This window comes from Alligator mississippiensis, chromosome 4, assembly GCF_030867095.1.
Source record: "Alligator mississippiensis isolate rAllMis1 chromosome 4, rAllMis1, whole genome shotgun sequence".
NCBI lineage: Eukaryota > Metazoa > Chordata > Crocodylia > Alligatoridae > Alligator > Alligator mississippiensis.
Window position 1 is genome coordinate 221,553,653 of NC_081827.1, and position 25,166 is coordinate 221,578,818.

The 25,166-nt window shown below is 41.2% G+C and overlaps 1 protein-coding gene across 20 annotated transcripts in view; it reads left to right on the forward strand.

Moving 5' to 3' along the window:
- BAZ2B (bromodomain adjacent to zinc finger domain 2B) overlaps positions 1 to 25,166 on the forward strand; it is a 288,601-nt gene that overhangs the window by 239,900 nt on the left and 23,535 nt on the right. For all 20 annotated transcript variants that reach the window (XM_019480273.2, XM_014599410.3, XM_019480279.2 and 17 more), the window contains 7 exons: positions 3,011 to 3,151; positions 3,899 to 4,153; positions 4,954 to 5,168; positions 7,212 to 7,286; positions 13,438 to 13,681; positions 16,493 to 16,555; positions 21,389 to 21,533. In XM_019480273.2, the coding sequence (XP_019335818.1) occupies positions 3,011 to 3,151; positions 3,899 to 4,153; positions 4,954 to 5,168; positions 7,212 to 7,286; positions 13,438 to 13,681; positions 16,493 to 16,555; positions 21,389 to 21,533 (1,138 nt within the window). The remainder of the gene's footprint in view (positions 1 to 3,010; positions 3,152 to 3,898; positions 4,154 to 4,953; positions 5,169 to 7,211; positions 7,287 to 13,437; positions 13,682 to 16,492; positions 16,556 to 21,388; positions 21,534 to 25,166) is intronic.

Consider the following 25,166-nt stretch of genomic DNA (forward strand, 5'->3'; position numbering starts at 1 on the left):
GTCTGAGGAGAAGGTATGATTTTTGTATGCAATTTTAATGCACACCAGCTTTCTAGGAACGTAGGTATCCTGATTGGAGCAGAACATGAGTAAGTGAGGTCCCATATGCAAAAATTTTGTAGGTTTAAGGATGAACTCCTCAGCCAGGCAGTGCCTTGGCAGCATCTAATATAGGGCATATAGGTTGATGGCTATGGCTGCTTCATTTTTCATTTGAAATTATGGACCTGAAGAACGTTCCTGTTCCCAGGCCTACTGGCCTCGTTCTTGGCTTGCCCACAGTCCACATTTAAACACACGTAGCACAGTTAAAATACCTGTGGTGACCTTGTGCAGCCACCAAGTGTGCCCCAGGATATGCTCTTTATAGTAAATAGCCAGTCTACTTGAATAACTCTCCAGGAGTCCCTTCAGCTAACAATTACACTTGCTTCAAAGTTGTTTTTCCCCTCCAGTTTGTGATGGTGCAGTGAAATCCCATGCTTTGTGAAATCATAGTGCTTCACTTTAGAATCAGGAAAAGGAGTAATTTGTGGGGTCAGGGTTAGGGTGGAAGAGTGAATGTATTTTTATTCATCCTCAAAGAGTAGACAGACACTTTTCTGACGTCTCAGTGCAGCTCCACAAATTTGTCTCAGTTTGGACCTGCAACACCCAGGTTATTCCAGTTTTATGCAATTTAGTCAGATTGCTGAAGGGATTTTTGTTACGGGGACAAATAAGACTGAGTAAGCTAATTTGAACTGTGGGAAGAGATCAAGGATGTTGTGGAATCAGTTAGACCCATTGTATGGCCTGTGGTTGCAAATGGTGAAAGGTTTGTGTAGTACATATTATGCAACCCTAACATTTTTAACGTTAGGCTTTTGAAGATGTATTTACTTGTTCTTTTGTGATGCAGAGATAATTGATATTGGTAATAGAGGAGTCATAGATGGTTCCAAAGCCTATATATATTTTCTGATTAAGTATTTTAAATTCTGTATTTATTGTACAGAGCTATGTAATTAATCGTGTGTGCAGAACAGGCAATGCCAGTGTCAGCAAAAGGAACAGTAAGGATTTGTATGAATGACTGTGGTACATGGGTTGATTGTGGCGGCAGAACTGCTAGAAACAGGATGAGGGAGGGGAGGGAACAGGAAAGGTCAGGAGGAGAAGACCCCATACCAATAGTTACGTGATATGATGTAGTTATACAATGCTAGGTGACATAAATTCATAAAGTGTTTGAGGAGCAAGAGAGGAAAAAAAATGCTTGACAGGCTTTTCCTTTTCAAGGTGTGTCCTGTCTGTCTGTCTCTAGATTATATATGTGTGTGTGTGTGTGTGTGTGTGTGTGTGTGTGTGTGTGTGTGTGTGTGTATTTATATATATATATAAAATAAATTTATATAATCTATATATAAATAATATGCACAAATGAATATTCAGTTGTGAGATTTTTGCATGCTTCAGCGCATAGGAAACAAGGCCAGAAGCTCTGTGATTTAAAACACAAAAATAATCTTTTAGTGCTAAAGCTGAATACAGTGACCTGGTTTTATTATAAAAATAGTCATTTTAAATAGAAATTAAAAGAAAAGAGGGGCAAGGACATTAGTTTTAAAATATGTTGTTGCAGGCCAGAGCATTCATATTCATGGTCTCATTATATATCCTTTCCTTATCAAGTACTGCTTGAGTGCTTTAGTTTGACATAGCATAGTCTTTTTAAAATTTCGGAATCCATTGGTTTTTAAAATGAATGCAGCTCAAGACAGATGCTGGAGAAAAATATGGCACCTTAAAATTAAGCAATTTATTTGAAGCTGGACTCAATATTAAACTGTATGAATATGAGTAGTGATTAGCTTAGGCAATAGGTCTTACTGCTTCTTCATATCACTAGATGTTTTCATAGACATTCTTAAAAATAACTATTAACATCTAAAGAAGTTACTGGTTTGTCTCAGTGATTATGTAAGGTTTTGGCCTATTTTAACTAATGAAATTGCTTCATGTTTGTGATCCATATGAGTAAGTTAAACACAGTATGAGGTGCTTTTCTACATGTAACTTTTCACTATCCTCCTTCCATTGTGTGTGTCATGCTTTTCTGAATAGCTAAGAGTAATGGATACTGCCAAGTTTGACTGGTGTCAGGTTTTCCCTATGTTCTCCAAAGAAAAGAAAGCTTAGGAAAGTGTCTCTGGGTGTATGATGTTTAAAGGAATGGCAGCATATTCCACTGGCACTGTTGGGACAGCATTTTGGGGGTATTCAGCAACAGTGAAACAATAGGGTGCATTTGTTGTTGCCTACTAAAATATATAGCTCATGCTGTGTGATTTGAACTATAGTTTTTTTTGACATTTCTGTAAACAATACCACTGTTGCTGACTAGCATATCTGCAGTCAGATTTATATTGGATCATATAGCTTGCCCTGCTGTGGGAGTATTAGAAACTACAGATTCTTCAGGGAAGATGCAAGAATGACATAAAGTTCTGGACTTTCGTGTTCTACAGTAATCCTCTTTGGGGCAGATATGTGTTTGGGTAATGCATACATATATCCAGGCTTTCTACTTGGTAGCCTCATATTGTGGGTAGCCACTTACCAGACATTCATACCACATAGAATCTTTTGCACATAATATGCTGAAGCAAAAATTATCGAGTTTTAGTTAAGCTTTGGTACCCCTTTCAGAAAGATTGCACTAATGTGGATCACAGTCTGCTTAGGGTACTATTTTGAGCATGGAAAATGCCATTAAATATCCATTTCTGTGTGGAAAGCAGTAAAAATTTCTCCCATGAATCTCAAGTCTGCTTAAAAACAGGCTGATTTCTTTCTGTTTGTGCTACTGAAAAGAGTGGCTTTCCCCCTCCCCTTTCCTCTAATCCAAGTACTTTAATTGCTGTGGTGATTATTAAGATTATGTAACTAGTGCTTTTCAAATTCTTAAATTGTTCTATTGTAAGTATAATATGTGGGTTTAATTTTCTATCCTTCTGTTCTATTTAAGGAGAAAGAGCGGTTAAAGCAAGAGAAACGTGATGAAAAAAGATTAAATAAAGAGCGTAAACTGGAGCAGCGAAGATTGGAATTAGAAATGGCTAAGGAGCTAAAGAAGCCTAATGAAGATATGTGCTTAGCAGACCAGAAGGTAATCATAATAATGTAATTTTACTTTTTATTTTCTTGCCCCTTTTAAGGCTGTTTCTCTTGTCTGTCTTTTCTGTCACTGACAATAATTAATTATTTCAACTGCAGTCACCCTGAAAAACATTTCAATTTTACCTCAGGTAATTAGAGACCATATATATGGTACTAGCTATATACTTAGTTTAAGGAATAATTTGGGAATTCTGCAAATACTGAAGCAATGCTTTTTTAGTTATCTTAGGAAACTGTTTTTGAGGGGCCCTAAATGCTGAACATGTATGGTGGCTTGAAAACATTGCAGTAGTCTGCATGTTTGTTAGTTACAGCATTGCAGCCTCTCAGTGCATGACCCCTAGCCAGGGACTTTTCCATAGACATGGCTTCTCCTGAGGCTAATTTCCCCAATATTGTTCTTCTCCCAAATCTGTGGGTTCTTATAATTCCCTCAGCACCTGTCTGTCTTGGATCCTGCCTCTCTACCAGAAAGCTACTCACCCCCTCCCCCATGTCCTAGTACTTTCTCCCACTTTTATAGTGTTTCAGCTCAAAGTAGACTCTGCAAACCTCACCTGTTCCAAAAAAGTTGCTTTTGATTAAACTGTTGCTCCCTACAATGTATGAAAACAGTGGAATACTGTCACAGTGCAGTCTAGTCCTCTCTAGTTTATATCAATATTAACTGTTGTAAGTAAAGCTAGTTTTGGAAGATTACTGCTGAACCTCTCATTCATTTACTTTGATTTTTCAGCCTTTGCCAGAGTTGCATCGCATTCCCGGCCTCGTTCTGTGTGGAAGCACATTTTCAGACTGTCTCATGGTGGTGCAGTTCTTGCGTAACTTTGGCAAAGTTCTTGGCTTTGATGTGAATATGGATGTCCCTTCTTTGAGTGTTCTTCAAGAGGGTTTGTTAAACATAGGGGACAGTATGGGAGAAGTACAAGACTTACTTGTAAGACTTGTCTCAGCTGCTGTTTGTGATCCTGGAGTAGTGACGGGATACAAGGTAAAATGAACTCATAAATACCCGTACAGTAGTAAAGAAATAACGTGAATTAATACATCACCATTAAAATTACCTGTTCCTCCTTAAAACTTCTCTTCCTTGGATTCCTGTAAACTCTTTTCTGGTCTTATGTTTTGTTGATCACACTTTCAGTGTTACTTTAAGCATTTCTTTTTTTCCCTTCCTCTCAGCCTCTGCTGGTATCCTCTTCCCACTCTTGTCCAGATCTGTCTTTGGCCGTTTCATTTCTTTCTCCAGATGCATCTTCTCCATGATGTCATCACCTTTATGGGAAATATATATATATATATATATATATATATATATCCTTCCAACCCTAACATCTATGAATCTTTTTCTTCTCCCTTTACTTTGATCCTCACACTCAGCTTCTTAACAGCTTTTGTTTCTCCTTCCAAAATAGGTTTATTTCACTTTATTCATGTTATCAAATTTTGCTTGTCATGATTCTCTTTTGTACTCTTTCTCTGACATAACCTTCTCTTTGAGCCCTTTTTACATGTTAAGACTTTTAGTAGCCAGTATCTATCAAGTCTGGAAAAACACCAGTTGTCACATTTGGCTGATTTCACTTATTTCATTAACAAAAGCATTACATCAGTTTTAGAAACACTCAATGGGTGGATGAATTTTGATGTATTGTGCTGCTTCAAATCAATAATAATCTAAGCTTTATTTTTTCTTCCCTGTCTGGAGTCCCAAAATTAAAAAAAAAAACAACCCAAAAATAACATATCGCTGTAATTCTGTTGTTTTTTTTATATACTTTTTATTTTTAGGCCAAAACTATTCTTGGGGAACATTTGCTGAATGTTGGTATCAATCGAGATAATGTTTCTGAGATTCTGCAGATATTTATGGAAGCTCATTGCGGGCAAACTGAACTTACAGAAAGCCTAAAGACCAAAGCTTTTCAAGCACATACTCCAGCTCAGAAAGCATCAGTGCTTGCTTTCCTTGTTAATGAGTTAGCATGCAGCAAAAGTGTTGTAAGGTAAGATTATTCTAACACTTTATGCATACAAATATGATCTAATGCATTTTGTACCATTTTGTATGCATCATATTTTGTTAAGCAGGGACTTGGTAACACTTATTTTATCAAAAGCCATAAGCTAATATCTGCATTAACATCCTTTTTAAAACATAACTTTTGCTGTATAATTAATTACCTTGCAGAATTTGAAATTTTCCAAAACTGATTTGGGCTCCAAGATGCTATTCTTTTCAAAGCATTGGCCAGAATGTCTGTAGCTGTTTTTGAGCTACAAGAGAAAGTTGATTATAAAGAAATGTCTTTTACGTGTAACTCAGAAAGATTGAACATCAAGTTGTCTTCAGTATCCTGTTTCGGGTTTTTTTTGTTTTTCTTTTAACTTTGTTAGGCCCCCTCTACATTACAATTAAGGTGTGATTATCCAGGTAGTCGCACTTTAAGTTGTGACCCAGTTACGTGTTCAACCAAATAATGCCATGAAACAAGCAATAAGCTACAAAGTTATTCTACAAAAAAAAAAGTAATAACTTTGTAGCTTGTTGCTATGGCACCATTAATTAAACACGTGGCCCAGTGTTCCCCTGTGGCTGGGAGCCCCATCAATTGAATGGCTGTCAGCTACAGGGGTGTACTATCCACTGCCAGTCCCACAGCTGACAAGGCTGGCAGTGGTGGCAGTGTTCCCGGTGCTGCCCCCACTATTGAGCCTCGTCAACTGTGGGGCTTGCAGCGGGGAGAATGCTGTCATCACTGCAAGCTTCATTCACTGCCGGGCTTGCACTGGGGAAGGGTCATGGGCTGTAGGGTTCACAGTGGTGTCAGTGCTCTCGCCACTGCGAGCCCCACACCTCATGAGGCTCAGCAGTGGCAGTGTTCTTCCCTCAGCCCCTGCTGGGAGCTCTGCAGCCAACAAAGCTCACAGTGGGGCCAATTTAGGGAATGCTGCCCCTGCTGTAAGCCCCATCAGCTGCAGGACTCTGGTGCAGGGAGAGCCCAGGATTTTGATCCCAGGTTCCTGCTGCCCTGGTGATAAGATGCAATGGGATCTAATGTGCGATCCCAGTCTTGCCTCCTGCCCAGTCTTACCTACATGTATAGAGGAGCCCTTTAGAAAGTACTCTCACCCTGCATAACATTTAGGCTAACAGCTGAGCTGGAAAGGCTGTTTACCATTGTAATAGTTCAGGAACAGAAAGGATGGTTTCATGTTTAAGGTGACTAAATGTCTTGTTTGAAGAAATGGACTGCCTCTGCCACAGAGTTCTGTTGTGTTGCTGGATAAGTCACTTAAGCCAAAATGTGTCTTGGTTTACCACTAACTGCTGTGTTGCATATTTTCTGGATGTCAGTACATGAAACACTAAGGGCAGATTTGTAGAAGTGCTCATCATTCAAGACTGAAACAAATTTGATTGGAGCTGTGATTTCAGCATATTAATGTTACAGAAGGCTAAGCACTGTAGAAAACGGGAGCCTCAAGTAGGGCACCAAAAATTAGTGGATGTTTTTGATAACCACCCTTAATCTCTGTCTCAGTTCCCAGTGTGTAAAATACAGATATGACCGCCTGTTCTAAGAGGGTGTGGTGAATATAAACTCATTGAATCTCATGAATCACTCAGATAACATTGTGAAAGCATGATAGAAATGAGCATGAATAAAATAAATGTTATATGCAATGAAATGATGTGTAGTAAATAAGGCTTGAGACCACACATTAAATGAGGAATATATAGAGAAATACTGGACTTGGTGAATGAAGGAGAGATCCAATGGAAAACTTGGTATGTAATTGTGTAATACAAAAACTCCACAAGGGGCTTAATTAAAGTTTTGCAGGCAAACCTTAATTTTGGTGTTTTGTTTGTAACTTTTAACTGCTAGATTTTGCAACCTTAATGTTCTTTTAATTTTGATTTTGGGGGTGTACTGTATCTCATCTGTATATATAGTGTGTATGTCTAAGAGACAAACATACATACATTCACAGTTGGCATTACTTCTTGAATTACTTAAAACTGGGGTTTTTGTCTTTGACAGTGAAATTGATAAAAACATTGATTATATGTCAAATTTAAGGAGAGATAAATGGATGGTTGAAGGCAAGCTGCGGAAGTAAGTTACAATTTCTTAAATATTACTAAGTTGCTTTTTTTTCATTAATTTAAATGTTTTACTATATAGCAGTTTTGTTCCAAAGACAAAAATCAGCTGACTCAATTATGTGTTAAAAAAATCCATAACTGCAGTACTTAATTAAGATAGGATATGAATTTAGAATGGCCCAAGGCCAGTTTTTACAATCCATTAAAGATGCATGAGATTCAAAGGGGGTTGGTATGCTTCAAAATTGGAGGAAAGTCAAGTCCATTTTGCATTCTTTGAAAGAAGTAAAATAATTTCTTACTTGAAGGTTATTGGAGCTGTCAAATTGTTATTGACATTGGTAGAGCCTGATTGGACATACCAAACTTCTTAATTTTCATTTTGAAATGTGCTAATAAAGGACATGATTGTCACAGTGGTCACCTTTAAAAATTGCCAATTACTTTGATAACTAGATTATATATGCTACCTCAGTATTTGCAATACAATGTTAATGTTTGCTATAGAAAGTATAAGAAAAATGCAAATACCAGAGGTATTCTTATCTGTTTGCCTCGGGGAAAATTGGCAAGTTTTTAAGGGTCATCATTTTATATCTGTTGTTTTCCCATCCTACAAAATGAAATTCCATACAGCAAGTGCAAAGGCTCCATTTACCAGGAAGCTAAAGGGCATAAAGACTGTGAATCACAGGAGGTATACATAACCAGGCTCCAGGCCCTTTCCCTCAGTCACCTCTGCCTCCTATCCAGGAAGCATTTAAATCCTTTCTTAGTCCTTGCTTTAGATACCTATGTTTCTAATTCTATTTTTCCCTTTTTTCCCTTTAATGTATCTCAGAAGGAAGAAGGAAGAAGTAAAGAAGAAGAGCAAGAGGGAGGTAGAGGAAAAAGACTCATAAAAAGAAATTGCAGGGGGAAAATATACTGTGGATCTCTACTCATATTTCAGATTCTCAGTCCAACAAGGGATAATACATTTTATCTTTTGGGGAAACTCAGATCATTACCTCTTTATCCCATGGGCTCCAGCAGGCCAGTGCCTCTGTGGGATGTAGGTAAAATAGTGTTGCTGAACTCTGAGGTAGCCCAGCTATCCTATAATGGGGTTGAACTCTTAGTTATCTTTATCTCCTCAAGGTCTGCTCAATCTTCTTTCTCTCCCTCCATCAAACTGTAAGTACAAGACTCGGGGACTTAGTCCTCCCTTTTCTTCCCTACCTCACTGCCAAATATCAAGCACAGGGCTTTGAAGAAACCAAGTCCTTATTCCTTCCTGTGCTTACTTCTCTTCAGTAAATCTTCTTCCTTTCTTCTCATGTGTGTATGATGACTTCTAGCTACTCCTGCCCCCACCATTCAAATGTAAGTATCATGAGAGTGATTTGAAGTGCTTTGTATGTTCAGGAAAGACTTCTGTAGGGCTACTGAACTTAAATCATCTCTCTTCTTGGCTCATTTTCTTTGGGATTTCCTTTTTTTTTCTGCTGCACTCACTCCCATGTAGCAGAAGTACTTTAAAGAACTTACATTGATCAGCCTGAAATAACCCTCCCTTCTTTACTGTATCTGTTTGGTATCTTTCTGTAGCATCTTAAAGACTATCAGGGACCCTGAGAGAAGGCTGTACAGTCAGCATTATAGTCTGTCTGCCTCTTAACAGTGAATTTGCCTCTTCCTGCCCCACACTGCTTTTCCTGCCCAATTTTCAAATGCAGCCTAATTTTGAAGCGTTCCAATCTTTCAGCATATTGGTCAAGCTGATAACACACAGTCTATTGACAGACTCGGTCTTGTAGCCAAGTGATAGAGCCCAAAGGAGAGCATCTTGGGGCCTGAATGCTGTTTTAGTAGCAGCTACAGGGATATTGTACGGGGAACTTGCTTCCGTTCTCATTTACTTCTCTTATCCTCTGTATTTCCAAGGATAGACTTCCCTACCACTATGGTCATTCTGTTTCACAACCTGCTTACTGACTTCTTTGGTAGATGAGAAATGATGAGCTGCCTTCTAGTCCTTTCAAAGGTGGGTTTCCCCTAAGGCAGCATAATGTTCCTCCATTCCACTTATATTCACATCAGCCATGATACTGGCTTCCTTAATTAGATTTCCTTAATTGGATTTTTACATTGATAATGAAAACATTCAAAGTTACATTAGTGAGATGAACTATAAACAAATACCCGCTACCCCCCCCCCCCCTGCCAAATCCCCTAAAAACACAGTAGAAGGAATATATGCCCTCCCTCATTCGTTAGGGCATATGGGCAGACTGTTCCTTATTTGCTTATTTCAAAGTTTCTTGCATCTTCCTTGGAAGGATATATGCTAGTTACTGTCCAAGGCAGAATCCTGGGCTTGATACACTGCTGCTTGTCTCTGATACAAAAATGTCTACGTTGATATACTTACCAGTGACAAGTCACTTCTGATTATTTCTAAATGACTGTTAAATACAAATAGCCATCAGCTTTTGACTGGAAATGACCATCATAAGTTCACCAGTTAGGCCAGTGGTCAGCAACTTTTTAAGGCTGTGGGCTGGATTAATCTAGTTTGGGTCAGAGGCAGGAGAGTGCGCCTGCACTAAGATCCAAATGCCACCATTGCTTTTCTCCACTGAGGCACAGGAAAGCAACTTCTTTTGAAACCCTGTGTCTGCAGGCTGAATCAAATGGCTCCATGGGCCAGATCTTGCCCGCAGGCAGTAAGTTGCTGACCCCTGAGTTAAGCCATTTTGTTATCAATAGAAAAATTATAACTAAGGCCCACTGTCTCCTTTATTCAGGAGAGAGTCTTTTGTCTTAGCAGAAAAGATCAGTTGTTATACAGCTCTTCTGTAGTTCATATCCATGGTTAAAAAGATGCACTGAGCATTTTGCTCCCCTGCAAAACCAGTGAGTTCAAGCTTCTGAACAACACAGTGAGGTACTTCCCAAGGGCAGGGTCTCAAACAAGGGACATAGCTTCACATTTTCTGTTGCTGTGGGCAGCCCACAGTTCAGTTTATTAGTTTGCTTGCTCTCCATGACTTTCAGGGGATGTCTCAGCACTTCTAAATATTGGAGCACTTTATAAGGTGTCTGGATTTGGGGATGCAAAAGGACAAATCATGTCTGAAAATTAAAGCCGAAAATACTTATTTATTTTCATCCTCTGATTCTATGAATATTACAAAAGGTCAGCTCAGACAGGATTCAAGCCCTGTCTGCAGTATAAGTAGGTACCTACCTATTTGTCCACATATCCTTCATTTCTGGGTATCAAACCTTTCCTTAGGGTCAACGCATCAAAATATTCAGGATGTCTTTCTTGTCATATACTGTCTTCTGTATATATCTGAAAGGGAGGAGGATGAGCAATACAGCTTTCCAAGCAAGGGCCATGCATTCAGATGGAAACATTTTTAATGGGTGCTTTTAGAAACAGTTCTCACTGGTACCTTCCACTTAACAAATTATTCATTGCATTTTTGGGGGGGCTTATAAGATTTTTTTAAATATAGATTCTCATTCTTGATGTCTGTGATCCTGTGAAAGAGAGCATCTTTGATTCATTTCTTCTCATTTTAAATATTAGGCAGGCTTTATTTGTTGGGTATCAGAGTAGTAATTTTTTTATTATTATTATTATTATTTTATATTCTTTTTTTGCTTTCTGCAAATGTAGCCTTTTAATTTGATTTTAAAAAGTGGCATTTTATGTGCTCTCCTCTTCTTTTTTTTCCTAAGTACATAGGAAAGTTATCTTTGCTGTTTATTAAATTTCCTTACTGCTTATCTTTTTTTGGACAGTTTTTTTTAGTTTAACTTGGGCTACTTATTCCTTACTCTGTTTAGGATGATTAACATGTAATGTTAAACTTATGGCTTTGCTTTCCAACATAGCTGATAAAGGCTCTCAAATTTTATTTATCCCAGAAAAGGGTAACATTTCCTAAAGTCCTTACATGACTTAGAAGTCCCATTTTTCAAGTGACTTAGGCTTGCTTTTAGTTGCATAGATGTTCAGTGATACTTAAGCTCTTAATTGCCCAAGCCATTTTTTAAACTGGGACTTAGTCCTTTGAAAATTTTTAAGTCTTTTAGAAAGTTTGAAAAGCATGTTAGTTTTCATGATCAGAACAAAAGTTTAAGACCTTCCTAACTCTCAAGTGGATTAACATTTAAGTATGTCCTTCCAGCAGGCAAGCAAAAGCCCTCTTTGAATACTCACTAACAATCTTCTAAAGTAGTTATCATCACTTGGACAGTGACTGCTGAGGCAATGACGAACAATCTGTTCTGCATAGGATGACTATGCAGTCCTCACTTCAGTCTTATCATACAGTACTGGCTAGGTCCATCAGCATTTTAAAGGGCTGATATTTTTGTCACAGTGTTCTCAAGGCTACTGTTAAGAAGCCACCTACTTTAACAGTGCTCATCATAGCCACTTGCTGTATGGAATATTGTTTTGTAGGATGGGAGAAGAGGGGAAGTACAACAAGGAAAAATTACAAAATGGTAATTGTTTGTCGTACTCCACTTTTCCCATCCTACTTCCTTCCCTTCATCTCTTACAAAATCTTTGCCTTTCTACACACATTTATATATCTCCTCTAAACCAATTATGTGCTTTCTGCTTTTAAAATGACTGGTTGAGCCTGGCTGTGTATACCTCCTGTGATTCAATGTGTTTCCCTGCTAGCTTCCTGGTAAATGGAATCATAACATTTGCTGTGTGGAATCTTGTTTTGTAGACTTTTAGTAGAAGAGGAAAGTCTACAGCAACCATAGTTACTGGTATGTAAGTTTCCATTTTATTTAACAGAATTAAAACAAAGACTGCTTTATGTCCTATGGTGCTCAACCTTTTTCCCTGATGGGCCAGATAGGCAGTGCCTAATCTGACTGCAGGCTGGATGCTGGTTCAGATCCAGCATCTGGGGCTGTGCAGTGGGCACCATCCAGCCATGTGAAGGGGGGCAGCCTAGCCCCATGGGGGGGGGGGGGGGGGGGCTTTACTTGGCCCAGAAGTGGGGGTGGGTAGCAGTGTGATCCAGCCAGGGAGGTGAAGGGGACATGGCTCTGTGGAGGTTAGGGGGCATGGCCAGCTCCACCCCAGCCCCGTGGAGAAAAATGGGGAGGGGCCCACCCCGACCTGGCCCCACAGGGGAGAAGGAGGCATGGCCCAGCCTCATGGCGGGGAAAAGGTGTGGCCCAGCCCTGCAGGGGGAGGAAGGGGCATGGGGGAAAGGGGGTTTGGTTTGGCCCCAGAGACTACTGTTTTCTTTTGTAGGGGGAAAGGTGGTGTGGCTCAGCCTCACCTGGCCTCACAGGGGGAAGGGGGCAAAGCCTGGCTTGGACCAGGTACATGGGGCTTGGGGTTTGGATATTTTGCAGGAGGGAGTGTGGCCATGTTAGTGGTCACTGCTCCCCTGCCACCAAATTTCTTGGCTTGTGGGGTGCCCCACAGGCTAGATCCAATGGCTCTTCAAGCTGCATTTGGCCCACGGTCTGGAGGTTGAGCACCCCTTGTTTAGCCAGTTAACAGTCCTCAGAGAGAGAGAAAGTTGTGCCTAGAATGTGAAAAGATTAACTTCAGCACAATGACTAATCTAAAAAGTAGAATAAATACTCTTAGGTAGGTTCTTACTTTAAATTACAGAATCAAAGGTCAAGTTTATCATCACCCTATCAGTGTTAACATTAGTACTTGTAAAGCTATTTTCTTTGTCTGTTTCGTTGTAGCAGCTCTCAGTTCTCCCAGACGCATGTTTCTGAGTGGGCTCTTCAAAAACGTGTATAAAATAAAGGAGAACTTACAAGAGGAGAGAAACTGAAGCGGAGTCTTGCTCTCTAGCTTATAGGACTGGCTGTTTAAAATTACTCTTGTCCTGCGTGTCTTTTATACAGGAGTTCAGTGTTGTTCAATAAAATTCACCTTGCAGGCAGAACTGAAGATGTTTTAAAAGGCCAGAATACTATATGAAATTCTCTATAGCCTGAATTTTTCATGTGTTAGTCAGTGGCAATAAACAATGAGACAACAGAAGATTGCTGCAAGACAGAAGGAAATTTGAGACCTAAATGAGCAGTGTATGTTGCAATGATACAGATAAGAATATGTGTAACCTGTAACAACAGTCAATACTTTCATTTGCTTATCATGTTTAAAGGCTTAGAATCATTCATGCTAAGAAAACTGGCAAAAGAGATGCTGTAGTAGGAGGTGATATAGGAGAAGAACAGCATTCATTGGAAACACCCACGCCAGGCCGCAAACGGAGACGGAAGGGAGGAGACAGTGATTATGATGATGACGACGATGATGACAGTGATGATCAAGCAGATGAGGATGAGGAGGATGAAGAGGATAAAGATGAAAAAAAGGGAAAGAAGGCTGAAGTCTGTGAAGATGAGGTGGATATAATTTATCAGATAACTTTCAGATTCCTTTAAGTTTAAACTAGTTGTTCTCAACCTTTTTAGATGTGATGCACCTATCAGAAAATACCAGCTTAGTTTTCACTCATTTTTTGACGACAGAAAAATAATAGAACAATTTTTCTGTTGCAAAGAACTATAAGAAAGACCATAACAGCTCAGAATGCTTTTAATACTATGGATTTCTATTTGAAATCTCTGGGTTTATATTGTGAATCATGTTTGTACACCTAACTGCTAATGTTATGTGAGAAATGAATGTGCCACTTCCTTTTCTTTTCTTTTTTTAAGTTTGCCCGCCAGGCACTATTTTTCTTTATTCTTTAGCTAAAGTAGACAGGTATCCTTGCCTTTTTTTGTTCATTTGCTTTGGCTTAGTCATTATTTTCCCAATTCTCACAAGACTCCCTTCCTACTGTCTGATGTACACTCTTCTAGGAGGAAAAAAGATTATATTAGACCTAGAAAGCCAAAGGTTTTTAGCCAATAAATAAGATAGTAGCTTTCACAAAGTGGAGAGTGAAAAAGTTGTGTTAATTAGCAGGATAATTTTAACTTAATAATAGAATTAACATGAATAGGAAATAATAGCTACTGTAAAATTGAGGTGTAAGGTGTGACAGTAGAACTTAAGTCTTCACAAATTCTCCAGGCTGGTGCGAATAAAAGAAGGGTCTTTTCCTATTTTACTCTGTCTACTTGATTGCCTTCCCTTAAATTTTAATAAAGGAGAAAGCGGGTCATTAAAACTTTTTATTGGCTTATTAAACTGAGCTACCTTTGTTACAGTCAAATAACCTTTTATAGGAATCCCACAGACTCTCTTAAGCCACACAAGTCCAACAACATGGTCTAATGCAGGGGTTGCCAACATTTTTGGGCAGAGTGCCAAAAACACCCACAATCTCAACTTGTAAGACGTTGGTGTGCCAGGGGCAGACAGCAGGAGAGTTGCGAGGGACCTGGTCCTTATTGTGGCATCATAGCCTTGGCTTCTTCCCCGCTGTCTATCCCAAGGCATGCATGTCAAGCAACATGCCTGTGTGTGCCATGCTCTGGCATCCGTGCCAAGGACTACTTACCCCTGGTCTAATGGATAAAGCCAGGGAAAAGATGCAAGAAATATTAAAATCTAGTACTGGCTTTTACACTAACTTGCTGTTTGGCCTCCAACAAATCACTTCATTTCTTTGTGTCAGTTTACCAAACTAAAAGTGGAAATATTCCTTCACCTACAGTACTTTGCAGGGGTTTTTTGGGGGTGGTTAATGCTTTATATGCAAACTAAACTTTTTAAACAGAAACTAAACTTTAGTTTTGAGAACAGGCCTCCTTGCTACATTTCTGGATTTTATTTGCATAGAATTGGGATTTAATCATCCTGCCCTTGAATTGAAGATATACTATCTAAAAATTTTTGTACATTAGTGGCTCCATAAGCAAAAAGAATGAACCTTTAAAAAATCTAATCCTGAAAATAGAATTTAAAAAAAACTTTTTTTTTTTTAATCTTTTGTGGAAAAAGCTTATTACTTCCTAGTTTGGTAAAGATCTGCGTGCTGTCCCTTTCTGGGATAACACATTCCACTGCAGACCAGGGTATATCTGGTGTTTCCGAATGCTGCCTCCTGGAATGCCTTTGTTGAGCCAAGAAGTACAAACAGAACTTCACACAAGGGGGAAACAATTATTTTACAGATTAGTGAAAACATTTCTGTGCAGAATGCCCACTTCCCCACAACCTCCTTGGCATAGTTATTGAGGCACCATTATATAAACTCCTGAATTCACCTGCGATTTCAGTTTTGCTTTTTAATTAGTTGTGTATATGTACATAGTTTCACACAGAGAATTGCATGACAGAGACTACTGTTTTCTACTTTGGGGCAAGGAGTAATTAAGACCTCCCTGGAATCTGATAGCCCTCTTTTGAAACTTTACTATAGTTCTCAGAGGGGCTCATGGAACTAAATTAGAAATCTCATTCTGGAAATTATCCTTATATTTAGCTGTAATTTCATCAAGCAGAATCAGAAAGCTATAAATTTTAATCCTAGAAATGCTCTTTAAGAATCAATAAGAGGAGAACTGGTATTTCTCATACCAGATTTATCATTTAAAGTGACTTTGCAGTTTCTTGTGACTGTAGACACGAGTCAAGCTCTCATTTTCCAAAGACTAATCAATCAGAATCTGACAGACTCCATTATTTAATGGGGGTAAAATATTTAAAAATGAACTTTAAAAGAACACCAAACTTTTTCAAATCTAAATGACTACATTACATAGTTTTAAGTATTAACCTGAAAATTGAATTACTTGTTCCAGTAAAAGGGCATTTTCAACAAAGTCAGTTGGCCAGCCACTCTCCCTGCGTGCATATGTGTGGGACTTCATGGCTACTTTATTCAGTAGCATAACTAAGAGTAGGCAGGTGAGGCACCAGCCTGGGTACTAGTTTAGAGAGGTTGCAAAAATGATGGCTGATGCTCAGAACACAAAAATGCTCATAGGCCTCTGACTTCATTATGCATTAAAGGAAGTAAAGAATTATTCTTCTGTTATATTTCATGTAGCCAAGCATACTTCCTGTAGATTTCTATCTTCTGCCCTCAGATTGATGCACACACTTAGTCCATTGGAGTTGCATCCATGTGGCCTAGGGTAGAATTTGCCTCACAGGTTTGATACTACTTTCATTACACAAATCATTCTACTGTATAAGTGGTAAGTTACACAAGCCTGATGTCCTGAAATATACTATCATAATGTATTTCTTGGTTGTAGGATGATGGGGACCAAACAGCAAGTGTTGAAGAGCTAGAGAAACAGATTGAAAAACTGACTAAGGTGAGAGATTTCCATCAATTTTAGCTTTATTATTTTTAAAGAAATTTGCTCATTCAGTGCTGTGAACTAGAATGTAAATAGTTGCCTTGGTGATCCACATTCAGATAAAGGGCACGAGGGCAAACATTTAACCAACTGGTACTGGTGTTTGTCCTAAGTGGCTGGGTCACTTAGAACATTGGGAATTTAAACTGAGGTTGAAGATCTGGTATAGTAAGGTTTTAGACTCAAAGGAGACCTGCAGAACTGCTGTTGATATTTCCACTAGGGCTGGAAAATTATTAAAAAAATGAATTACAATTAATTTTAAGATTAAAAAATAGCTGCAATTTAATCACAATTTTAATTGCACAGTTAAACAATAGTCAGCACCCCACCCCAACAGCCCAGAGCCCATGCACCCTGTGTTAACTCCCTGCCACCACAAACAGCACATAGTCCCTGCCCCAACCCCATCCTGTCCCATGCCTGCTCTGGACTTGCCCTGGCTGGAGCAGACCAACCAGAACCTGTCTGAACAGCCCTGACCCGGCCTGCCCCATGGCAGCTCCAAACTCCACTTGACCACACTGAGCATTGGCAGTGGCCAAGAAGCTGCTGCGTGGAGGAAAAATGGCTTCTCCCTCTCACCGCTGCTGGGCCTTCTTGCTACGGCCACCCTGAGTCCATGCCCAGGCTGCCCTGCGGCTCCTCTGCAGTGCCACCACTGCCCCACTGGGTGGCCTGGAGTTGGCGGTGATGGCAGAAGAGAAGAACTGCAGGGCAACCCAGACAAGGTCTCTGGGCAGCTGCAGGAAAAACAGCCCCGCATTGGTCAGGGAGAGGGGCCATTTTTTCCCTGTGCTGAGTAGCATCTTCTGCTGCTCAGTGTGGGCAGGTGAGTCTGGAGCAGGCACAGGGTGGGCTGGGGTGGGGCTGTGTTCGCAGGTTCCCACTAGTCCAGAGTTGGTCCACTCTGCTGGTCAAAACAATGTGCGCAATTAATGCGATTAAAAAAATTAATGTGTTAATTTGTTTTTGCATTAATCACGTACGATAACTGATTAACTGACAGCCCTAATTTCCACACAAATATAGTTCAATAGAAAAAAAAATGTTAAAAATTTGGTGTCTTACTGTTATGCCTGCAGTTTGTTGATTTTGGGAAAGTGGTGATTAACATTTTTAAAAACTTGGCTCTTATACTAAAAATAAATAATAAAAATGTATCCTACAGCCCAACAAAAAGTACTTACTTAAATATTCAGTTGCAGTTAAAAGAAGTTGTTACAGAAAGAACTTAAACTCTGATGGTTAACAATATTTGCAAAGAAGAATTTTTAAGCTACGGTATAGCTAGGGATATAATCGTTTTTTATGTTGTAGGTTACTGGTATTGACTGTGCATCTCATTGTTTATCTCCTATAGCATATGTCAGTAACAATGATAGAATAAGTCTGTCTTTCTCCCGTGTCTGTGTCTAGGAATGAGTTTCTTTCACAAGGGCACCTTATTCTTTGAGATACTACCTTTCCTCCTATTCTCCAAGTACTTGCTTGATTTCCTAACTTTATTTCTTTCCAAATGATCATCCCCCCGGCTAGGGACAAACATTCAAGAAGCCTGAATTGATTCAGTCTTTCAATCAATTAATCTAACCTGCAAAGATTGAACCAGTTTGCAAGTGGATAGACTTTCCCTTTTCATTCTGGAAATGCAGGCATATGCCTGCAGTGGCTCAGGCCAGAAGCCCAGGGGGCTAGAGCAGCCCTCCCTTTCCCTTTCACTGGGAAGCTGAGCTGAAGGGGGAAGGGGCATAGCCAGGCACTTTTAGGCCTGAGTAAGACTGAGGAGGGGTTTAAACCCCTACCTGGGCCTACAGGGTTCAGAGGGTGGGGCAAGAGGGAGTGTGGCCAGACCCCTGTGGCAGAGGAGGAGGAGGGAAGAGCTCTGACTGCCCCAGCAGCTCCACAGAGTGGGGAGGGGGCTCTGTTCAGTGCTGGAGGGGGACTTTCCCCCATCCTCCTCCTCCCCCGGCCACCACAGGGTGGGGAGTGAGAGCTCTGTGCGGCGCTGCCTAGCCTGGCTCAGTCTGGGTACAGGGACTGACTGTCACTGAGCCACAGCTGCCAGGGATGGCCCCGCACCCACAGCCCAGGCCAGCCCTTCTGAGTCCTGGCGGAGACAGCTGCAGGGGCAGGGCCATCCACAGTGTCTGTGGCTGAGTGACAGGGGCTGAGCCCTGTCAGTGAGTGCAGCCTGGCCTGGTGCATGTGGGCAGCAACTGGCCGAGCAGTGGGCTACCTGGGGTGGCTCAGAGGTGCCAGTAGGCCTGGAACCCAGCAGCCTGCTGCGCGGGCTTGCTGCAGACCCACAAGCCTCTGCAATGCCTCCAAGGCGATCTGGGTAGCCTGCTGCCTGGCCAGCCACTGCCTGTGCACGCTCTCATGAGGCCCGCCTACGCTCACTGACAGGGTTCAGCCTTCCCATCAGTGAGGTGCAACCACTGCAGATGGCCCCACTCCTACGACCCAGCCTGGCCCCATTATATGTCTGCCTTAGTGAAGCTGACCTGGGCCACAGGGGGGGGCCATCCCTGGTGGCTGTGGCTCAGTAACAGTCACTTCCTGTGCCCAGGCTGGGCAGTGCTGCACAGTCCCCCTCCCCACCCCATGGTGGTGGAGAAAGAGGAGGAGGGAGGAAGAGTTCCCCCCCACAGCATCGAACAGAGCTCCCCTCCCCACCCACAGGGTGGGGAGGAGCAGGGGGAAGAGTCCCTTATGGGGCTGGGCAGCCCTGCACAGCTCCCCTCCCCACCCTGCAGGGAACAGAGAGGCGGGGGGCTGCTCCATCCGAGCTGCAGTCCCCCACTGGGAGGGGGGGAATTAATCCCCTCCCTGCCCACTTAGCCTTAATGGGGCCGTGTCAGAATGGCTGCAGTCCCTGCTGGTGGGACAGGGAAGGGAGGGGGGACTAAACCCCCTTCTGGGTACTCTGACAAAGGTTGCTGCCCCTCCCCATCCACTCACTGCTCCAGTGGCAGGATGTGGCCAGATGCTGTCTCGCCATGGCCCCGTTAAAGGTGAAAGGGGCAGGGGAGGGGTTAATTGCTCCCTCCACCTTTGCCAGATTTAGGCATAAGCTAAGTAAGCTTCAGCTTAGGGCCTCACGTTATGAGGGGCGTCTAAACCATACCCCGGGCTGCGAAGGGTTGGCTGCCGGACCAGAAGTGACTGCGGACCGGCAAACCACGGCCCTGCGGAGCCAGGCAGAGGGGCCGCGACTCCTCCCACAGGACCCGTGGCAGCCATGGTTAAGGTTTGGATCTGCCCTCCTGCCCAGGGAGTGGAAGTATCTTTACTCGCGTTCTGGCCAGAAATTCCGGCTGCGGGGCTCTGTGTGGTGGTCTGCAGTTTTCTGGGCTGCTGCTGCTTCTGGTCCGCAGTTTGCTGGGCCACAGCATAGAAAGGTTGGGAACCGCTAGCTTAGGACCCCACCATGTCATAATCCGTCCCTGCCTCTATCCCTTCTGCCCCACAGCTGGGGACTGCCAGCCTCTGCCACTGTCTCTGCCACTCCTTGACAGACAGACACAGCCCAGCTGTGTTGGGGGAAGGAAAGAAGAATTAACCCCCTTCCTGCTCATTTTGTCTTAATGGGACCATGCCAGCTGCTGTCTCACCACATCCCCACCACTGCTCAGGCAGAGGGACAGGGCCAGCCCTGCTTTCCAGAGCAGGGAGTGCATCCCAGTTCAGAGAGCATGTTGGGATGCTGGAGGACTCTGGTTTAACTTAAATCAGGAAGGGATCTGGGACAGAAGTTGCATAAACCGGTTTGACCCAAATCAGTTAAGTCTGATACTACATTCAGCCAGTTTGTCTTAAACCAGTTTTGGCCATTTTGAAACTGGTTTATGTGCACTGAACTTATGTTCTGTTACAGGCTTAAACCAGTTTCTGATCGCTTAAATTGGTTTATGTGTAACTTCTGTCCCTAGCCCCTAGCTTTTCTCTGGTGCATTTACTTATAGTTAATCAGGTTCCAACCTTCCACCTGTCTGATGGAATTAAGTAATCAAGTAGGATAAAAAGAAAAAAAGTTGATTGGTAGATAAGGAAAATAGAATGCTGAAGATTCTGCTGTATTTGGACTCTGCTGCTTTTATCAAAAAGCTTACATCTGTTTATTAGCAAATTCATCCTGCCTAGCTTTGCTGCTACTTTTTTCCTGGTGCCAGCTGCAATAAACTGGCAATTCAGGATGATACACTGCTTCCAAAAGTGCTAGTTTAGTGGAGTAAGGAGTGGGTAAACTAACTGATATTTGTGTTAGACTGCCCCCCTCCCAGAGACCTCTTTATGTTTGAAGACAGGCTCTATCTGCAGATATTTCTGAACTGATTGCTTTGTGAACCAATTGAAATATCTCATTAGAGTCTCATCAGGAGCTACAATATCTCACACTGCTCTGGCTAGCTTCAGCCCTTCATATGCCATTTGCTGTATTGCATAATTGATAGGATTTGAGCTTTTCTTGTACAATAAAATCACTGAGGCTGTTGTTCGATGAAAGTTGGTAGTAAAAGGTGGAACATGTCACTTCAGAATTCATCCTTCAAGTAAAGCTGATACATATAAGATGAATCTAGGAATACTTGAATTGATTATTTAAAGCCAATTTTGCTCTTTAAATAAAATAATCAGGCTAGCAAAAGGAGTGGAATGTCCCAAAAACAGCATGCTCAGATGGTTCATGAACCGTTGTTTTTGTCTAGCATTGAAGAGATGTTTTAAATGGTAACAATTGATTTTTTTCCCCCACTGAATTATAATGCCCTTTTTTCTATACAGCAACAAAGCCAGTACAGAAAAAAATTGTTTGAAGCTTCTCACTCTTTACGTTCAATGATGTTTGGTCAGGATCGTTACAGACGTCGATATTGGATTCTACCCCAGTGTGGGGGTATTTTTGTGGAGGGCATGGAAAGTGGTGAAGGTAAGAAACATGAAACAGTAATTCTAGAAATGGTCATACCAGAGTTTAGCACAGGTTAATTTAACCTATCTGCATTTCTAGTAATGGCCTGTATTTTCAGAAGGATAAAACCCCACAACAGATCTATCTATTTGTACAGTGTTATTTGATGAGGCTAAGATAAATTTATTTCTATTGCTCAATCTGTTAATTTACCTCTTGAAACAGAAGGTTTCAAGATAATTTTTGATGTAGCTAGTTAGGTCCCTGAGTTATATTTTTAATCTTAATATTCAGGTTCTTTTTCATCTTTCTGATCTATTTGTCTCCATTTCCTGTGACAATGTTTAGACTGACTATAAAATTCATGAAAAAGCACTTCTTTTTAACCATTTTAATTTATTTCAGTGTTTATGCAAGTATTTCAACTTATTATATGCTTACAGATTTTATATATACAAATGTTTCTGTGTTTGTGTGTGTGTGTGAAATAAAATTGAACACAATTGTTTTGCCATAAAATAATGCCTTCCTAATTCTCTGCTAAAACAATACTTTATTTTCTAATCTACAGTGTAGTTTTATGTTCTTTTTTACACACTGCATTCCAACTGAGGGGGCTTTGAAGTCAATTTCATTAAAACGAAAATAAGCTTTGCTCTTTGTCATGGGTACATACTGACTATAATCACAATTTTTTTTTCAAGATAAACCAATCCAGAATCTCACATCCAGTTCTATTTGAATTTTCAGCAATTCCCAATAGATGTTCCATAGACGGACCTAATCCTATGCTTTTGGTTCTAGAACAGATACATTTTTCAGTTCTGATTTGGATGCAGCAAGAAATTAATAATTTCCTAAGAGTTCAGCCTAACATGGCAAAAAGTCTCCCAAGAATAACTGATCTCACAAGATTCCATGGAGAGGTCAATCCATGGAAAGATCTAATGAAAACATCCTCAAAGACTTTGGTACCAAGTTAAACCTGACTCACATATGAACAACAAAGCCTAGCCTAAATCTACTCCTGATCCCAGAAGCAGCATACTTTTATATATTTTGTGAAGGCACATTCTTCTGAATATCCATTCCATCATTGTATTATGCGGTATATTAAGAATTTTTTGCACATAAATAGATACTAAAGGTTGCATGAGATTAGATGTTAGGAGCTGTTGTGCATTTATTTCATTTCCCAGTTTCCAAAATGACTTAAATTTATAAAAAATGCTGTGCTATAAGGGTGTTTTAGCCTATAGCAGGGGTGGCCAGAATTACTCACCTTGTGAGCCACTTCTGATTCTCCACAGAAGTTCAAGAGCAGGAGACTGGGGAAGGAGGAAGGGGGAGGGGGAGGGGGCTGAGTGACTCAGAGTAGAAGTGACCCTCCCTCCTTGCCTCCCACCACAGTGCTGAGCTGCTCTGGTTTTCCCTGCAGGGAGCACACCCCAGGGTAAGTGGCATGGCTGAAGCCCCCACCCTGGGCACCTGAGCTGGTAGTCCCAGGAGAAGTGGGCAGGGCTTAGGCCAATTTCTGGAGAGCCGCAGTTTGGCCACCTTGGGCCTATAGGATCTTCAAATGCTTGAGAAGCTAACACATTTACTTCTCTGGTGAAGTTTACCAGGACAAATGTATGAGTGGGGAGTGGGGAGAGCCTCAGTATAGGCTCTAGGCTGGATCTTGAGTGGTTCTAGCCCAGACCATGTGGCAGCTGCTCCAGCTCCAGCATAGGGTATGCAGCAGCAGCTCCAGCTCCTGCCACATGACCTGTGCCAGAGCCGCTACTGCCACCCCATGCTCCATGGTGTGGTGGCAGCTTCAGCTCCAGCACAGGGCATATGGCAGCATCTGCATGGGGCAGTGGCAGGATTGGCATCCAGGAAGCTAGGGCTACAGCACAGATGATGGGCCAAGCTGTTTGAGGGGAACTGAGGCTGTATCATCCTTCACTCACTCTCCTGCTGCCAAACATAACATCCAGCAGTACCCAAGGCCCCTGATTCTGTGACAAGCCACTTCCCCCACCCATGCATTCCAACTTCATGTTGCCCAGTGGGCCAGATAGAGGCTCCCTGACATGGATCCCTCCTGCTGGCTATATGCAAGTGTCCCTGCTATAAGTACTGTTGAAGGATGGTTAAACTCTCTGCGAAAAACCCAGAGGTCTCATGTAAGAAGTTTGCTCCCTTTTTTTCCCTAGAACCCATTTTCTCCTGTTCAGTAACTTGCATAATAGTCAAGTTAATCCATGTTGGCAAGCTGAACATCTGAGATTGGAACCTTTGGTTTCTGTGTCTAGGTATTTGAAACATGAGGCATTGACCAATGAGCCATCTGCCCAATTATCATAAATCCTTCCTTCTTAAGAAGCTTTTTCATTTAGAAAAATCCAAGTTTTGGTACCAAACTCAGTATCAGTTGTGGACACCTTAAAAATTCAAAAAGAACAATACAGAATGAAGGCAGTTAATTTTCCCATGCTTTTGTGGTTTTTTTTCCCTTGTTGAAATAATTCTGGTTTTGAAAAATGTGCATACAACCTCTGCAGGTGTTACCAGCCACAGACTATAAACAGGACCCCTACTTATCTGTAATTGTGCAGCTGCACTAACTGATGCAGAAACTAAGCAAACAAATGGCTTCCATGCCAAGTACCTGCCTCCTCCCCCTTCTCTGCCACATTTCCCTTTCATTCTTTTCTTATGGAAGATTCTTACTAATGGATATTGACACATACTAATAAAGGCTAAAAAAAAAAAAAAAAAAAAAAGGCAGACAATTAAAGGGAGAATGGTAGAGAAGAAAGCCACAGTGACTTTTACCCCATTTATAAAAGATAAACCTCTTAGTCTAAAAGATATTGAAGACTGACCTGGGTGCTAAGCACATTGCTTTTGTATTTTAATTTGTTTATCTGTCCATCCCTAGCTCATATCGCTTATTTTAGCTCATTTTAGATGAAGATTAAAAAGTAAAAGCAACCAGCCTCTGGAACTAAAATTCACAGTGGATGAGTCTACGTGTGCGCATTTACTGCTCAGTAACCAAAATTACTGTGCAGTATGAGCATGTCTACACATGCACACCTGTACTGTGCAGTAAATATGGCAACTTATGGCAATTTGCGTGTAAATTTGATACCTTCATCATGCAGGTATCAAATTTACGCCCAATTAGGTACTGTGCAGTAATGCACATGTAGATGCTGTACTATGAAGTAACACTGCGTGTGGACTCACTTGGGACTATTAACAGTATTAATGCGCTTTAATGCTTGAGCATGTAGATGCTGACCTATTCCCGTTTACTGTGCAGTAAATTTAAGCTGACGTAAATTCGCATGTCCAGTCTGCTTTAATGTCTTTAATTATAGAAAAGCAGAAAATGTCCTGATTCATCTTTGGGAGACATCTGATCTATGAGCTAAGATTTCTTTCCCTCCCTCCTCCCTCTCAGTCCCTGGCTAGATGGGTGTGAATTTGGGGAAACAGCTTTTATATAAACATAAAGAATATACACTTTATTGGTACAAATGTGTGACTTGTTAATAATTCTGTAGCCACTAGTGTTTTTCCAAGAACAAAACTACAGAAGTCTTGTCCTTTCAAAATAAATTAGCACTGATAGACTGCTTCAAATTTTAAAGATTC